This window comes from Lolium rigidum, chromosome 7 (genome assembly GCF_022539505.1).
Source record: "Lolium rigidum isolate FL_2022 chromosome 7, APGP_CSIRO_Lrig_0.1, whole genome shotgun sequence".
Lineage (NCBI taxonomy): Eukaryota > Viridiplantae > Streptophyta > Magnoliopsida > Poales > Poaceae > Lolium > Lolium rigidum.
In genome coordinates, this window is record NC_061514.1 from 98,669,542 (window position 1) to 98,686,298 (window position 16,757).

Sequence of the window (16,757 nt, forward strand, 5' to 3'; positions counted from 1 at the left end):
CTAACAGATTGAAAGAGCACCTGCCGGATTACATTCACCCTTCTCAACAAGCTTTTATACAAGGCGGACGCATTAGCAACAATATTATAGTCGCCCAAGAAATTGCTCACTCTTTCTCGTTGTCTTCTTGGGATAGCTTTGACTTTATGCTAAAAATTGATCTTGCAAAGGCTTTTGATAGAATAGAGTGGCGTTTCATACTCTCAGCTCTTGCTCGCAAAGGACTTCCTGGTCATTTCATAAAATTAGTGCATGCTTGCATTTCTTCACCGAATTTCTCTGTTATCATTAATGGACAATCTTTTGCGAGGTTTAAAAGTAGTAGAGGAATAAGGCAGGGTTGTCCTTTGTTGCCATATCTCTTTGTCCTTGCAGTGCATGAATTATCTTTGACGCTACAGGATGCTCTGCAATCCAACATCCTCACAGGTATTTCCCTTGGACCGAATTGCCCTCCAATTCACTCTTTGATGTTTGCCGACGACTTGATTGTTTGTGGCAAAGCAAATGTGGAAGAAGCTAGTGCTATTTTCAATATCATAGACCATTTCTGTCAGGAATCAGGGCAAACTCCTAACTGGAGCAAATCTGGAATTTTATTTAGCAAAAATGTTCCCTTGCAGGTCAAACAAGATATCAAAACAATCTTTCCGGTGCCAAACATTGATGAGTCTTTTGTTCATCTAGGTCACCCACTTGTTATGCCATGCAAAGATAGATCAGCAGCTTACAATTTTGTTTACGACAAATTCAAATCCAAGCTTAGTGCATACAAAGCCAATAGACTCTCACATGCAGCCCGATTAACTCTCATAAAATCTGTTTTCTCTTCTATACCTATCTACTACATGTCAAACATTCTGTTCTCCAAAAAGTTCCTCGCTAAACTGACAGCCATCATTAGGAATTTCTGGTGGACAGGTGTTCAAGATGATCGGACAACTAAAAGCTTGTGCCTTAGAGCCTGGGCTGATGTGTGTACTGCAAAAAATATTGGGGGACTTGGTGTTAGAAATATGCAGGCTATCAATCAAGGTTTAATCCTATCAGCAGCTTGGAGATTGGCAAAGGAGCCGCACAATCAGGTTGCTCAAATACTTAGAGCAAAGTATCACCATGACACATCCATATGGAGGGCCAAGTCAAACATGCCAAAATCAGCCTTCTGGTCGGCGGTTCTCAAGGTGAAGCCTCTTTTGATTTCAGCTTCAATTTGCCAGATTGTTGATGGTAGCAGTTCCGTTTGGAGCTCTCCTTGGTTTATGGGTTGGGAAACTATTTATGATCACCTCATAATACAACAACACCCTTTTGTTTATCCTGCTATTGTTAGAGATCTTTGGGTTCCGGGCCAAAAGAGATGGAATGAAAATTTAATTACTTCTCTTTTCAGCCAAGAAACAGCCAATGCAATTCTTCAAACGCCTATAATTGATGCAGATGGACAAGACATACTTGTTTGGAAACTAACCCCTACAGGTCTTCACTCCCCAAAAAGCGCATACAAGCACTGCTACAACAATCTCCAACTTCCTCCGAGGCAACGTCCAAAAATTGTCCCCCAACAGGTCATCTCCCTTCTTAACCAGGTTTGGGACGATAAAGAAATGGCACCAAGAATTCAAACGTTTGCTTGGAGGCTTCTCAGGAAAGCACTCCCAACAGGTAAGAGGGCAAGCAGGTATTCTAAACACATAAAAAATAATTGCTCTAGATGTGGTAATCAGGAAGATGAAATGCATATGCTTTTTTATGCCCATTTTCTAGAGCAGCTTGGTTCTGCTTTCCGTGGTTCATTAAAACTGAAATCCTAGGCGAACATCATCGTACAGTTCCTGATATGATACATGCTTTGCTAGCATCTGGACATCCTCAAATAAATACAACTACACTATATACTTTTTTATGGTGTCTATGGAAAGCTCGAAACGATACTCTGTTTTGCAAGAAAACCAACATGCCTATGCAGGTGTTTGCAGCAGCTGATGCCATTATCAAGGCAACCAAAACAGAGATTTTTAGCCACACTGATCACCACATCAAAGAGCAGTCTCCAAATAGCCCACAACAACCTCCATCGGCTACTCAGGTCCGGGACACCGAATTTCCAGCGAGGAATGTCATTTTCGGCGACGCCGCATGGGAGAAGCAAGGAGATTCAACAACGAGTCAAGCAGGGTTAGGAGTAATCATCCACTTCCGGGAGAATCAACATCTCCGTCAGCTGCAAGTTTCGGCTCTCTCACCTCCAGTATCTTCTCCACTACATGCGGAGACTTATGGTCTACTTCTAGCTACAAAGCTAGCAGATCTACTGCAGGTCCAAGACCCTTGCTTCTATACTGATTGTGCGGTCTTAGTTTCAGCAGCTACGACATCATCGGTGTTTGCAACTCAAGGACATTGGGAGATCAGGCCAGAGCTAGCAGCAATACGATCCTCTCCTTCTTTTCGGTGCAACAATATTTCTCATATCAACAGGAGCAGAAACATCAAAGCTCATCATCATGCTCGTTTAGCTTTGAGAATCCAGACTACGTCCTTGGCTGTCCGTTGCTTAAGTGATGACACAAGGAACTGTCCAAGCAGGGATGTTCTCTCTGTATCTAGCGTGACTCCATTCACGCTCCTATCTGTAAAATGTTCTTAATATAATAAAATCTTTTGTGTTCAAAAAAAAAACTTATGTGCACTGTGGATGAGAACACGATAGCAACAGGTGTGTACGGTGTATCCCCACCGCAGACAGAAAAGGAAAAAACAAAATCGGAATTCCTCATCCACCTCAACAACCCTCGTGCCTTTTATCCATCCGAGTTTCGAAAAGGACATGCCTCTTCTCGCCAGAGTCTAGAGAGAAGTGAACACAACTTTATAACATCTTCACCGGTCCTCTCATTCTGCGGCCATTTGGGACACTAGCGATAAGATTTCTAATAAGGGAAATGTACCTATTCCAGCCGCGTCCCTAATTTTTTTGGCCTTTTAAATCCAGTTTTTTGGCCCACGCTTTTGAGTAAACACGTATCCTCTATAACGACGTTGCTAGTTCATCACAAAATGCGACGAGGTCGTCACTCTCCTCGCCTAAATCGCGGCTACTCTATATAGTCACGACGAGGTGCGCGGCTGCTCGTCGCCAGACGTGGACAGGTCCGGCGCGAAGCATAAGTTGGGGCCAAAGAAAACATGCTAAATTCATAGATCCTCCCATGCCACTTCGTCAAGCACAATGGTCAGAGATCCTCACGATAATGACCAATGTGCTGATCGTGCCATGTTCTTTCAAGTTCAGTGCATGTAGCCGATGCTTTCAAGTATCCCTAGCCAGCCTCTTGCCTTATTCATAGCCATCAACCTTTTGGTGTCCTCCTCATTCGAAGTTCGGAGATACTTTTGTCCGAAGACATGGATCATTGTCTTTGCAAACAGGCGAACAAATTTGATTGACGTACTTTCACCAATTCAAAGATACAGGTTTGTGTAATCGGCTGAAATTTCAAGGGCGATAATCCTCATTGCCGCCAAGATTATCTACTAGTAGAGAAACCCCCTTTAGTACCGGTTCTAGAGGCCTTTAGTACCGGTTTTGAAACTGGTACTAAAGATTCGGTACTAAAGCCCCCCCCCCCGTTAGTATTGGTTCCTTACGAACCGGTACTAAAGGTGCCTCCACGTGGGCACGAAGGAGCCCGCGGGGCTGGAGACCTTTGGTACCGGTTCGTAACACGAATCGGTACTAAAGGCTATTTCGTTAAAAAAATTATCCATTTTTTTCTAATTATTTTTCACTCCCTCTTTTTTTTCCCCAGAATTTCTAGTATTTCCGTTAGTCTCTAACTACACTTAATCTCTAGTCAAATTACTTATCCATGGTCAAACTTCTCGGTCGGTCACCAATCCTCACACTATTCCAGCACTAGCATGCTTAACTTCCGAGTTCCTTCCCGTCCAACTTCCAAGTGCTTCGCGCGCATGTTGTTGATAGTAGTATCCTATTAACATGTTGGTCGATGTCACACTTCTTTATTGTTTAAATTCCAAATAATTCTTTTAATAAACAAAAGTAATGATGTAATAATAAAGTTGAATAAATAAATAAAATTAACTTTTTTAATTTGTCTTATTTTTAATTATATTTAAATTTTTTTTTGCCAAACCTAAAACCTGAAAATTTGAAAATATTATAATTTGCTAAAATTAATAGTAATATTCTGGGATTCAAAAAATCTTATAATTATTAATTTTAATTTTTAAAAACTAAAAAAATATAAAATTCTAAATTTCTGGAAAAAACTAAAATCTTCCTGCTTTCATATTTTCATTTGGAATTTTGAGAATCTAAAAATTGGCTAACCGGGTAAACCCCGGTGAATTCTGATGTAACTTTTTCCCACGATGAGTTTGATATATTATACGCTTTTTTCCGACATCGTATGCAAAAGTTAATGCGGTTTTACCATTTTTCAAACTTTTTTTTGCAAAAAAATCAAAAATCAAATTTCTTAATTTCACTGAATTGTAGGTTGCATAACATACAAGAATCTGAAAACATTTTATTTTTTGAATTTTCTATCATTTTCATTTGTATTTTACAAATCAAAAAAGGCTATCCAGGGGGGGGGGGTGTGGAGGTGCGTGGGGAGCAGGAAAACCTTTAGTACCGGTTCGTGTCACGAACCGGTACTAAAGGTTTTCCGGCTGACACCAACCCTTTAACACCGGTTCGTGACACGAACCGGTACTAAAGGTTGTCGGCGGCCTGGGCAGTGCAACCGGTACTAATGCACCCTTTAGTACCGATTCGTAAGGAAACCGGTACTAAAGGCCTGGATGGAAGCCCCTTTTTCTACTAGTGCTATTAGGGGATAAACCCTACGATGTCGTCGGCATTTCTCCGGCATGTGAAATAACGAGATCTCGCCTCGCATGCCTTCACTATCTTGACGAGTAGCTCTCGCCTCATCCGATGCCGTCTACGGAAGAGATGTTTAGGTTAGGTAGGTACCTTGACGGAGTAGTCCCACATCAACATCTCTGATCCCATCTCTCGGTTGCGCTGGATGCAGAGGTGGCGAGGTGCCTGGCAGTTAATCCTCGCCTCTTCCTCTTCATGTTCTCTTCGTCGTGGAGGCTTTGCACTGCCACCAGCAGCAACATGTCTTTTATCTCGTCGTCGTCGGATTCCCAATCGGAATCATCTGACGAAGACGAATCGAAATACACATCCACGAACGCGCTCTACACAAAATTCCACGATTCTCTCCACGATGTAGTTTGACAAATCATTGTTAAAATGTAAACACAATCGAACGCAAGGAAGAATCCTATCTTCGAGTAGCGGCGACGTGGGCAGAGGGGCGAGCGCGGGCAGAGAGAGCAGATGGGGGCTACCGACGACGGGAGCGCGGGCAGAGACCCCGGACGGGGGATGCATGTAGCTACGAGGGTTCCTGGCTGAATGTTCAACGCGCGGTTGAGTTTCAACGCGATGGGGGAAAACACCAAATTTCAGCCGCGCATCTAAGTATATCCAGCATATGGAGGCGCGATGGAGGGAGGTTTGCTGAAAAAATCGGGGTGGAATTTTTTTGCGCGAGACTCTTTGTCAACACGTACCGTCTGGTTAATTTTCGATTGTGATTCGGATGTGGTATTTGCTAGATATGCTCTTACAACGCAGAGGGGCCTATGCTTAGCATTAGGATCCTCATGATTTTTTAATTGGCCTTTTAAGGGACGATGTAAATCCATTTAATACTCCTACTAATTATAATAAACTTGTAGTGGTGGCTTAAAAAAATGGCTCATGACCGGTATTTTTACTACTCCCTCCGTTCCTTTCTATAGTGCCTATAGATTTTTGGAATTTGTTTCAAAATATAAGGTTGTAGCTTAGCTTTTTTTCAATTACCCCCTCCCCGTTCAGCTCCCAAATCCTTCAGGTCCCAAATTTGTTATGGTAAGTTAGTAAGATATGGATTTCCCAAATTTTACGTTGATCTCAAATCGTTTAGCTAGGGGTCCTGTGTAAAAAATACTCTTGCGCTAATTTCCGTGCCAAAAAACAATAGGCATTATAGAATGGAACAGAGGGAGTATTATATTTGAGTCCGTACGTCATCAAAAATGTTTGATGTTAAAGATTGGAGACATCTTGATCATCTAATCTTACTAAACATCTCCCGCTTGCTATCCAGCCATCCGGCATAAAGTTACCAAAACAAACGATAAAATCAGATCGGAAATCCTCATGGGAATCCATTTACTTCCAGAAATATGCTTTCCCAGAAATCAGATTGGAAATAATGGAAATCCATTTAACGGGAATCAATCTCGGGAATCCATTTAACGGAATCAATCACGGTAATCCATTTAACGGGAAACAATCATGGATTTTGGGAAACCAATCAATCAGAATTTCCCACACAACGGAATTTGCCATACAACCGGATTTTGGGAAACCAATCAATCAGAAATTGGCATACAACAAAATTTACAACGGAATTTGCCATACACCAAAATTTACAACGGAATTTGCCATACAACAAAATTTACAACGGACCAATCAATCAGCAGCGCACACTTCACACTGCAGCGTTGGCAAAATTTGGAACCGTCGCAGCCTTGTCGATCTCCTCTTCAACAAATTTCTTCGGCACCGCAACGTTGTCGATCTCCTCTTCAGCGTCGACTGCGCGCTCCATTCGTATTCTTCCGGTGGTAATCCAGCTCTATGTTGTCGCTGATTTATATACCTCGGATTATCCTGAAACAACCAAAGATGAAGAATAAGAAAAAAGTTTAATAAATTTCCTGGTACAGTTCTGGTACTCTTTCATTTTTCTCTTACCAGCGGTCAAAGAATACCATATGCCCAATGAAATTGGTAGAATGAAATTCAAATGAACTGAAACAAATTAACCTGCAAGGAATAGGAAAAAATATAATCAGTACAAAAAGTTTACCATGGACCAATTCAAAAGCCCCTGCTGTTTCCCATATTGAGCCTCTACTGTTTCCCATATTACATCTTGTATGATTATCATGTAAATTTTGGTTGTTCCAGGATAATCAAAGTGATGAATACAAGCATGTCTCCTCTATATAAATGGTTAATTTACTCTCCAAATCACGGTGAAATGTGGCCCATCTAACATTTCTATCTTTTCTAACAGATGAGACATAATTCCAATGAATCTCCGCCGGGGCAGCGTACCCTGTTGTCTGTTCTAACCAACACAGGTGCAAGTGCCCCAAATGGAATAAATCAAATGAATTGGTATAGTCGATTATCTGCAGATAAGAAGAAAGAACACCTAGAAAAGTTGTGGATAGCCCGCCAACAAAAAAAACTTGCTTCTATAAGCCTTGCAAATAAAGTCAGTAATCATTTGTCTCTAAGTTGATAAAATTTAAGTGCTATCATCGCTGAACATGCTCATTGCTGATTATCAGGATTCAAATACCATGATGAAAATCAAGATCACCAACACCCTATTACAACTCTTACCCAAGGTAAATTGCTTGCACCCTATTACAATCATTATATTCCCTATTAAATTGCTTGTACGAGCAGTATGTGTTGCTTCAGCTTCTTATGGCATTCCCTGTTACAGACTACACTCATGCAAAACAAAACTAAATTGATACAGACTACACTCATGTAAAATAAAACTAAATTGACAGCTGTTTTTCCTTGCAGTTTATGTATAAGAAGCATCAGCTAAAAACAAAATGATGACATGACATGTTCTTACTGTTTTTTCTTACTGTTTTTTTCTTACTGTTTTTACATTGCATTTACAATCATGACATGTTCTTCCTTGTAGGTTTGGATAATCACTGGGGAAACAAAATCTAAAAGTCAAAACCCGTGACAATAAATGGTATAATCAACTGTCTCCTATGGCGAAAGAAGAACATCTCAAGAAGCAGCGGATTGCCCACAAAGAAAAAAAATGCAGTTCTAAGCCGTGGTCAAAGTGAAACGCCAAGACAAAAATGTTCAGGAAACAATACTTTGAGTTTTATGGACGGGTTTTCTCCATCTCTGAATCAGGTGATCTCTTGGGCATCTAATCGTGTAGTTCTCACAAGCATGCTTCGGTTTATATGAACTATATATACCTTATTTTGAATGCCACACATTTTTTTTATAGAACATGCTGATCCAAGAGAATGCATCAAATCCTTCGTTCAAGGAGCTTACCCCGGTTAAATATCTCACCCCAAAGGTGGAAACACGGAAGGCAGTAGCACCAACTGCTATGGTCGGTTGTCTGCCAAGAAAAAAAAGGAACACTTAAAGAGGTTGCGGATAGCCCGACAACAGGAAAAAATTGCTGCTAGAAATCTCAATTACATGACTTCTCGGGCGATCTTCTCAACAAAAAATGGCTATGTCGATGGTATAAACAAGACCATGATAGAACGTTTTAACGGCAAGGAGAATACATCTGACTATGTCGATGGTATAAACAAGACCATGATAGCTCGTCAACTAACAAAAAATGACTATGTCTACTTCTGACTGTGTGATTGTGGAGGGTCTGAAGCAACTAGACTTGAGTGATAAAGTCCACATCATACCCACAAACCCACGCAAGTTAGTTGACGAGCTTTTCCAACACATCATGTCGATTCAAGACACCAAATTATTGGAGTAAGCAGTATGTTACAAAAATACGATAATATGCATTGATATGATTTTATCATTTTTGACATTTTCCTCACAGGAGCAGGAATGGGTGCGGAGCTCCAAACCGTATCCAATAGGCTTGAGTCTTAAGAAAGTCCAACATATGGACAATGACTGCTTCAACTTGGGAATTCGTATAGTGGCATGCGACGAGATCCTACAGATAGCAGAGACTGATGTGCACTACATGGATCTACGTTTTTGTGTAAGTTACTACAATCTGGCATTTTCATTGTTGTCACTATGTTTCTAAACAGGTTTTTTTCTCAGACGGCGATGGTGGATTCCACACGAGGTAAAAAAATATCGAGTAAAGCCAAATATACAGTTCCTAGCAACATTGTTCAATAGTTGGCCTGGGATAGACTACAAAATGGCATCACGCAACTTGGTAAATATATTCATTTATCCAACGGTGTCACATTACATGTGCTTCTAATGGTTGTCCTTTTGAAGGTTTTTCTTCCTTATGCATCCATGGGTCACTTTAACTTGTTCTCCATCGATAAGCATGAATGTTTTGTATTTGTTATTGATCCTTGGTCCATGCCGCCATCGTCGGAGGGTAAAATGGTTCGATCGCATAAGATGAAATTGATCTTACAAACAACTGCAATCTACCTAACCGACGTGCATGCATTAGCACAACCTGATTGGGATGTCGATATATTTTTCTGGCCACGCACGTCGCCAACTGATATTCCCCAAAGTCAAGCATGTTAGTATCTCTAAAATAAAACCCATATATTTTACTTTCTTTGGTAATTAAGATAATAACGAGTCATTTATCTACATGAAAGAGTCTGGTTATTTCACTTTTTATATTATGCTCTCATGGAATGGTAAAGAGTTGGTTCATCCAATATACACGGTGGGTACTTTACGCTGCACTTTCTATTTTTTTCACTAAAACTATAGTACATGCTAATGACAAGTATTGTTATGCAGAATGTTATCGATCTGGAGATTTTTTTTGGGTACGCTTGCTCAAGTACCATCAAATGAAGCACTCGAAAATATTCCATACATTGTACGACATACTCTAAGGAGTATCGAGGAGGACTTTTTAAAATATAAAATAGTTAATTAGTGGAGTACTTATTGCATATTCAAACGATGTCAAATATATGGTTGTTAAATATATTTCAGACTGGTTAAAATCTTATTAATTTTTCTAAATATCTTGTGATTTTGATACACGTGATTTCTTACAACTATTGTATTGACATAATTTGAGAAAAAAAAAGCCGTAGCAACGTACGAGCATTCAACTAGTCCCCTTAGTATATCTGATGTCAATGCCTTTATTTAGACGGTAAATTATTGTTTCCGCCGGAGAAAAAGATCCCACGGTAAGAGAGAAGTTGTCGGCTCCTCCTTCGCAGAAAAATCGAGTGGAGCACTAGTGTTTGGACATCCCTGGTTCCAGGGGGCGAGGCGAGGTGACAGTGACAAAGCGCAGCAGGACAAAAACTATTTAACTGGCACACCATGTTAGCTAAGCTAGTGCCAACTGAGAGCTTCCTCCTCTACCTCAGCCAAAAGCAGGGCACTCTCCCCCACACACATCACAACGATACCCCGAGTCCCCGACCACGCACATCACCGCAGACATACACCCACCGTCGATAGTTAGCTAGCTAGCTACGAGTCGTACCGCTAGGCTACTAGCTAGTGAGCTCCGCGAAGGGGATCGAGCAAGATGCCGGGCGGCGACGGAGGCGGGGGGCTGGGGAAGGTGAAGGCGGGGAGCCGGCCGCCGTGGGTGGGGCTGGCGGCGGCGGTGTGGGTGCAGGTGGCGGCCGGCAGCGCCTACGTCTTCCCGCTATACTCCCACGCCATCAAGGAGGCGCTCGGCTACAACCAGAAGTCGCTCACCATGCTCGGCGTCGCCAACGACGTCGGCGAGAACGTGGGGCTCGTCCCGGGGGTGCTCGCCAACCGCCTCCCACCGTGGCTCATCCTCCTCATCGGATCCGCCTGCGCCTTCTTCGGCTTCGGCACCGTCTGGCTCGCCGTCACAAAGACCGTCGCCATGCCCTACTGGGTGGTATGTACGCTCACCTCCCCTTCCCCCCTTTCATTTCCCCCCTCCCTGCTTCTCTGTCCTCCTCTGTCTGCAATTCTGCATCCACGCATCTGTGCTGTAATTTTCTCGTTGGCATGTTTCCATTGACTTTAACGCTGCACGGCTAGATGATCAAATTGATTGGGGCCTAAACTGAAGTACGTGCGCAATTATCCTGGTTCCACACCTGCTTCAAACCTCTGTATGATTGTCCTTTTTAGGTGCTCTGTTGTATGATTGTCATTTTAGTTTTCTACTGGTATTTTTTTGAGAATCCGATGCGTGTCAGCGTGCTGATTGTTCGGTGGACCTCAGCAAGATGCCTTATGCCTTCAGAGACTGTATTATGCCATGTGGGTAGCGAGTATTGTACCTTTCATAGTAAGTAAATCATTTTGTTTCCCTTGTATGATTGGCCTTAGCACTGCACTACACATTTTTCCTTTTCGAGCTGGCGTGAAGCTAAATGTGGCATGCAGACTTGTTTTTTTTTTTTTTAATCAGGACATTTTGTTGAACCTGTCCTGATTTGGTTGGTCCACTCTCTAGGCAGATCACCTTGATTGTGAGATGAATCATTTTCTGCAAGTGGGATCAGAATGAACTTCGGTGTTGGACCGCGTGATAAACATGTTTTTTTTTTTAAATATATTGTTCAATCAGCCTACTCGCACTGCTGTATTCCCACACCCGTAGGCCATAGCCTCCACGGAAGCAGATCTTCCTACCTGATTCTACTGTTTGATTGACAAAAATATGGTTCGCTGCGATTGGATGGTTGAGAGATCTTGTTCAACACAAGTCGTAGTAAATTCTGGTGAAAATGACTTATATTTTTGTACGAAAAGGTGAAATTGACTTGTTCTGGTTTTACAAGATCAAGTAACTTTACTACTGTAAGGTTACCAGGATGTTTGTGTTTACGCAGATCACTGGGCTAGTATAAGTGTAAGCAACAGTAACAGGGGGACAACGATTGTTATTGCTAGTCACCTATATAATTTGTCAAACAAGAACGAAAGCGACATAATGTGCATCTTTATTCTTTACAAGACCACACTAAACAAATTTTGATAGTATAGACTATATCAACACAGAAACTTCACACTTTGCTTAAAGTGAGTGCTTATTTCTCATAATCTATTTATGGTTGTTTCTGTGTGCGCACTATTGGCTTATTGATAAAGCATCCCCCCATGGCTGATTTACTTCATGATGGAGAACAAGAAGCCAGATTTGCCATGCATTGGACTAGCCATGGTGAGCTGGTGGGTGACACTTATGCACCTGCGGGTGAGACCTCAAACCTGATCGATGCATCGTTACACAATTGAACTGCTATGGTTAGGATTGTCAAATGCATTGGTCATCAATGGTGGAAGGATCAGAGTTACCGATTGGAGTTGGAGTTGTATTGTAACGACACTATGTATCAGAATCCAGTTGTCATCTGAGTGCTAGAAAAATAGGATGTTGGAGTTCTGACGAGTTACACACGATTGTTTCCAACTCCAAAAAATTCTTTTGCGTGGTACCAAAGCCACCACCGACCTCCAGTGAACCCTAATAGTCGTGGACCTCAAGACCCCTGCCACTTCTTGCTGCCTCATTATCAATGTCAATTCACCATCGCTACTGTATATTTATTTCATGCTGCTCGATTTAGCTTCCTAATGTGCATGTTGATTTACTGTGTTCATGATGAAATTCATAAACCGCTTATATTTCCTTCGGTGAAAATGCGGTTGGCTGCCAAAGAAGCACAAGTAAGGTGCTTATATCTTATTTTGTATTGATATCCATTTCATGTTTATACAAAAAAAAACATTTGACAAAAAATCTTAAGCAAAATTATAAAAATAAATCTTGAAGCCTCGAATTTTCTCTTGATATAAGTTTCCTTCTGAGAACTAAATTTGTAGGTTGATGGATAATCAGTAGATGATTTTTTTTAATGGAGAATCCCCACCTGAAAGTTTGCATACATCATGTATGATTTTTTATATATCGTGTACCTAACATTTCAGCTGTATTTTGAACCATGAGTATTTTTCTTTGCTATTGCAGTTGTGGATAGCTCTATGTATTGGCACAAACAGCAGTGCATGGTTGGGCACTGCAGCACTTGTGACCAATATGAGGAACTTCCCTCTGAGTCGAGGAACTGTTGCTGGTCTCATCAAAGGTTATGTTGCTGTTAGTGCCGCTGTCTACACGGAAGCATTTAACGGAATGCTTAACAATTCACCCACGAACCTTTTGCTATTGCTTGCTTTGGGGATCCCGATAGCATGTGTTCTGGTGATGTATTTTGTTAGGCCTTGCACCCCATCGCTCGACGAGGACAATTCAACAGAGCACAGTCACTTCGTGTTCACACAAATCTCTAGTGTCGTTCTCGGTGCATATCTGATGGTAGCGACAATACTCGGTGATACTTTGAAACTAAGCGCAACTATTACCTACCTTCTGTTTGGTATAATGATACTTCTGCTCCTTTCTCCACTTGCAATACCGATAAAAATGACACTTTATCCAAGCAAACCAAAAGATGAAAAGCCCAGCACCATTGTTCCATCTTATTCAACAGACAGTTTGTCTGGTGCGGATCAAGAGAGTGCAGAACCACTTCTGCGTGGCACATCAAATACTTTTGGTACAGGCACCAATGATTCTGATGAGGCGACGGATGTGGATCTTCTGCTTGCTGAGGGTGAGGGAGCAGTTAATTTGAAAAGGAGAAAAGGGCCAAGAAGAGGGGATGATTTCACATTCGGTGAAGCCTTAGTCAAGGCAGATTTCTGGCTGCTGTTCATTGTATACTTTTGTGGCGTTGGCACTGGTGTCACTGCTCTGAATAACCTAGCTCAGATTGGGATTGCTGTTGGTGCTAATGACACAACCGTTTTGTTGTGCCTCTTCGGCTTCTGCAACTTTGTTGGCCGTATCCTTGGTGGATCTGTCTCTGAATATTTCGTAAGGTAAGCTCTCGTTATCTACTTTGCAACTTTGCATCAAATTCATTTTCTAAGAATGGTTCAAAAGGATTATATTACACTTGATGACTTAGGTTATCAGTCCAATAGATAATTGAAAGTTTTAATTAATTTTCAACTGAAAATTCCAACAGATGTAAGGTCTTGTCTCCTGTGTGTAGAAAAATTCACAAGGATTCAGCTGACATTACGTACTCAGTTGCTGATATTACTCCATGTTAAATCATTAATGTTCGTGCGCTTCTGCCAACTATTGATAGCCATTCAAACATACTGGTTTTTTCTATCTCTTCATATTTACATTTTGCTTCTGTTTGAACATTCATTTATCAACAGTTTATAGAATTCTTTTTCTGTTCAAACATCATGAAATAGTTTGAGTTGCTACTTCTGAAAATAGTTGAGTAACACTTGATATGTTGCAGGTCAAGAATGCTTCCTCGTCCTTTCTGGATGATGTGCACACAAATCATTATGGTGGTAACCTTCCTCCTTTTCGCAACTGGTCTCCATAGCCTGATATATGTTTCAACTACACTCCTGGGGATATGTTACGGGGTCCAGTTTGCCGTCATGATACCAACAGTCTCGGAGCTTTTTGGTCTGAAGGACTTCGGGCTGATGTACAACTTCATGCTCATGGTGAACCCGATCGGCGCGTTCTTCTTCTCAGCCCTTCTTGCTGGTTATATCTACGACAAGGAGGCAGCTAGGCAGAACCCGGGTGTGCTGGACCCTTCAAACTGCTTTGGGCCTGACTGTTTCAGGCTTACCTTCTATGTCTGTGCCATCGTGTGTTGCTGTGGAACCTTGATCTGCGTGTTTTTCATCGCGAGGATCAAGCCAGTTTATCAGATGCTATACGCTAGCGGATCATTCAGACACCCTCGACATCAGCAGCTCTACTGATGGATCACAATGGCATCAAGAGGCAAAACTTGGAGGTATGTAAAGCTAGAAAAATCAGAGCAAAATCATCAGCTGGTTGTCTATAGCCCCACCGCCTTATTGCATCACATTGCAGTGATGTATTTCCACGGTTGCTTTGCTCGATTCATCCCTATTGTATTGGAGTGTATGAGAGAGTTCCCTTGATTTCATTTGTTCCTGTTTTGTGTAAAGCGTGCATCCGGTCGTTTATGCAAGCGTGGGATGGAAACTCGGGGTGCGTATATATGAGCCGGTTTTGTTCGGTTGGAAATCAGGAAACCAGAAAGGTTTTCAGCATCCTGAGCAATGAGCATTATCTTCTGCATCCCCTTGGTGTTCGATGTACCAATAACCATGAGCTTATGAATTCTATCTAAGTATATTGTATATATTATGAACTCTGAACGGGTAGCTTGTGAGCTGATGGATATTTTTTGTTTTTTTTTACACTTTTGCTATCTTACACCCGAGTGTTTTTCAATTCGGCAACAATAGTTTTATCCCCGCTGTTGGTTGTCCTTGGTTCGATCGATGACTTTCGATTTTCTTGTGTACGGTTTTCTCCGGTTCTGTTCTCCGGGTTTTTTTCTGCGCGGCACACGTCCGCACAGCTTACAACCAGCGGCATTTTCCCCATTTCATAGCAGAGGAGCGGAGGAGAGAGAGAGAGAGTGGAAGCGAGGATTTCGCCGCCGCCGGAGGTCGGGGGATCCTGTGCCTTGCGGTCGGCGCGGAGTTCACTGCGTGCTTCCGCATCGTGTGGGCGCAAGAGGAGCACCAGTTCGCCGGAGTTTCGCCTTTCTCCGGCCGTCGATTTCCGCTGCATTTTTCCGCCAGGTAAATTCGTTATCCATTTATAGGCGTGCATCAGCAACAACTGGAGCCTCGATAGGAGACTCGTGCATAGATTTTGTATCCTAGATTTTGTCCCCTTTATGATTTGGAGAACACTGGGGGGATTTTGTCGTGAATGCGTCTGGTGTTTATGAACGCCAATGGCATGTCGATTTTTCCTTTGATCCCTAAAATTCCGTGGCCTCGCTAGTGTGTTTGGTGTCACTAGTGTGTTTGGTGTTTGAGGCCCCGTGCGAGTTCGTGTTCTATGACCAGTAGGAGACGGCGGCGCTGGTGTGTCCATGCTACGGGCGCTGTGGCTGGACGAGGGACTGGATTTGTTGCGCCAACTGGTCGCGGTCCAGATGTGGACGCGTGCGCAGGAAGACGCCCCAATAGGTTGTGTAGACTCTGCTCAGTACCAATAGCCTATGTCTACTGTCCCTCCATGTGTTTGATGTTGCTAATAACCTGCTCCATGTCGTTTTTAGTGCTAATGACCTGTTCCATGACAATGTAGATTGAGGAAGCCTTTTTCGCGAGGAAGACTGGGGTCGTGCTCATGTAGATTGAGGATTTTTTGCACTTTTGCTTTCGTTTTACTGTGGCCTCCTCAATCGACATGAGCACTTTTGGGAGATGCAACTGTATTCAGTTTGCCACATCGTCAGACCGCTGATCTACCTAGTACATACGAGTTTTTCTAGCCATTTTTGCATCTGTATATGCAATGTATGTTCATGTGTTTTCGGTGTATATACTCTGTAAATGCAATGTATGTTCAGGTGTTTTCGCTGTATATACTCTGTACATGCAATGTAAGTTCAGGTGTTTTCAGTGTATATACTCTGTACATGCAATGTATGTTCAGGTGTTTTCCGTGTATATACTGTTTAGGTGTTTTCCGTGTATATACTCCGTACATGCAGTGCATGTTCAGGTGTTTTCGGTGTATGTACTCCGTACATGCAGTGCATGTTCAGGTGTTTTCGGTGTATGTACTCCATACATGCAATGCATGTTTAGGTGTTTTCGGTGTATATACTCTGTACATGCAATGTATGTTCAGGTGTTTTCGATGTATATGCAATGTTATGTATATAATATGTATATACACAATGTATATATTTTGTATATGCAGCTTTTTTGTCACAGTGTATCAAATACACAATGTATATAATATGTATATACAGTCATTTTGCTAGTAATATTAATTGGGAATTTGTAG

At 42.0% G+C, this 16,757-nt stretch overlaps 2 protein-coding genes and 1 long non-coding RNA gene across 3 annotated transcripts; all 3 read left to right on the top strand.

Annotated features, from left to right (window-relative positions):
* The first annotated feature begins 361 nt into the window (after positions 1-361).
* On the top strand, positions 362-1,688 carry LOC124678577. The gene is made up of 2 exons (XM_047214449.1): positions 362-1,184; positions 1,394-1,688. The coding sequence occupies exons 1-2, from the start codon at positions 471-473 to the stop codon at positions 1,433-1,435; spliced, it is 756 nt and encodes a 251-aa protein (XP_047070405.1). The 5' UTR covers positions 362-470; the 3' UTR covers positions 1,436-1,688.
* An 8,517-nt stretch (positions 1,689-10,205) lies between these two features.
* LOC124678154 (protein NUCLEAR FUSION DEFECTIVE 4-like) lies at positions 10,206-15,084 on the top strand. Its single transcript, XM_047214073.1, has 3 exons — positions 10,206-10,751; positions 12,837-13,750; positions 14,191-15,084. Exons 1-3 carry the CDS (start codon positions 10,404-10,406, stop codon positions 14,672-14,674), a joined length of 1,746 nt encoding a protein of 581 aa, XP_047070029.1. The 5' UTR covers positions 10,206-10,403; the 3' UTR covers positions 14,675-15,084.
* A 355-nt stretch (positions 15,085-15,439) lies between these two features.
* Positions 15,440-16,399, top strand: LOC124670134. The gene is made up of 2 exons (XR_006992420.1): positions 15,440-15,532; positions 16,050-16,399. It is a non-coding gene; the product is annotated as an uncharacterized LOC124670134 (long non-coding RNA).
* The last annotated feature ends 358 nt before the right edge of the window (positions 16,400-16,757 follow it).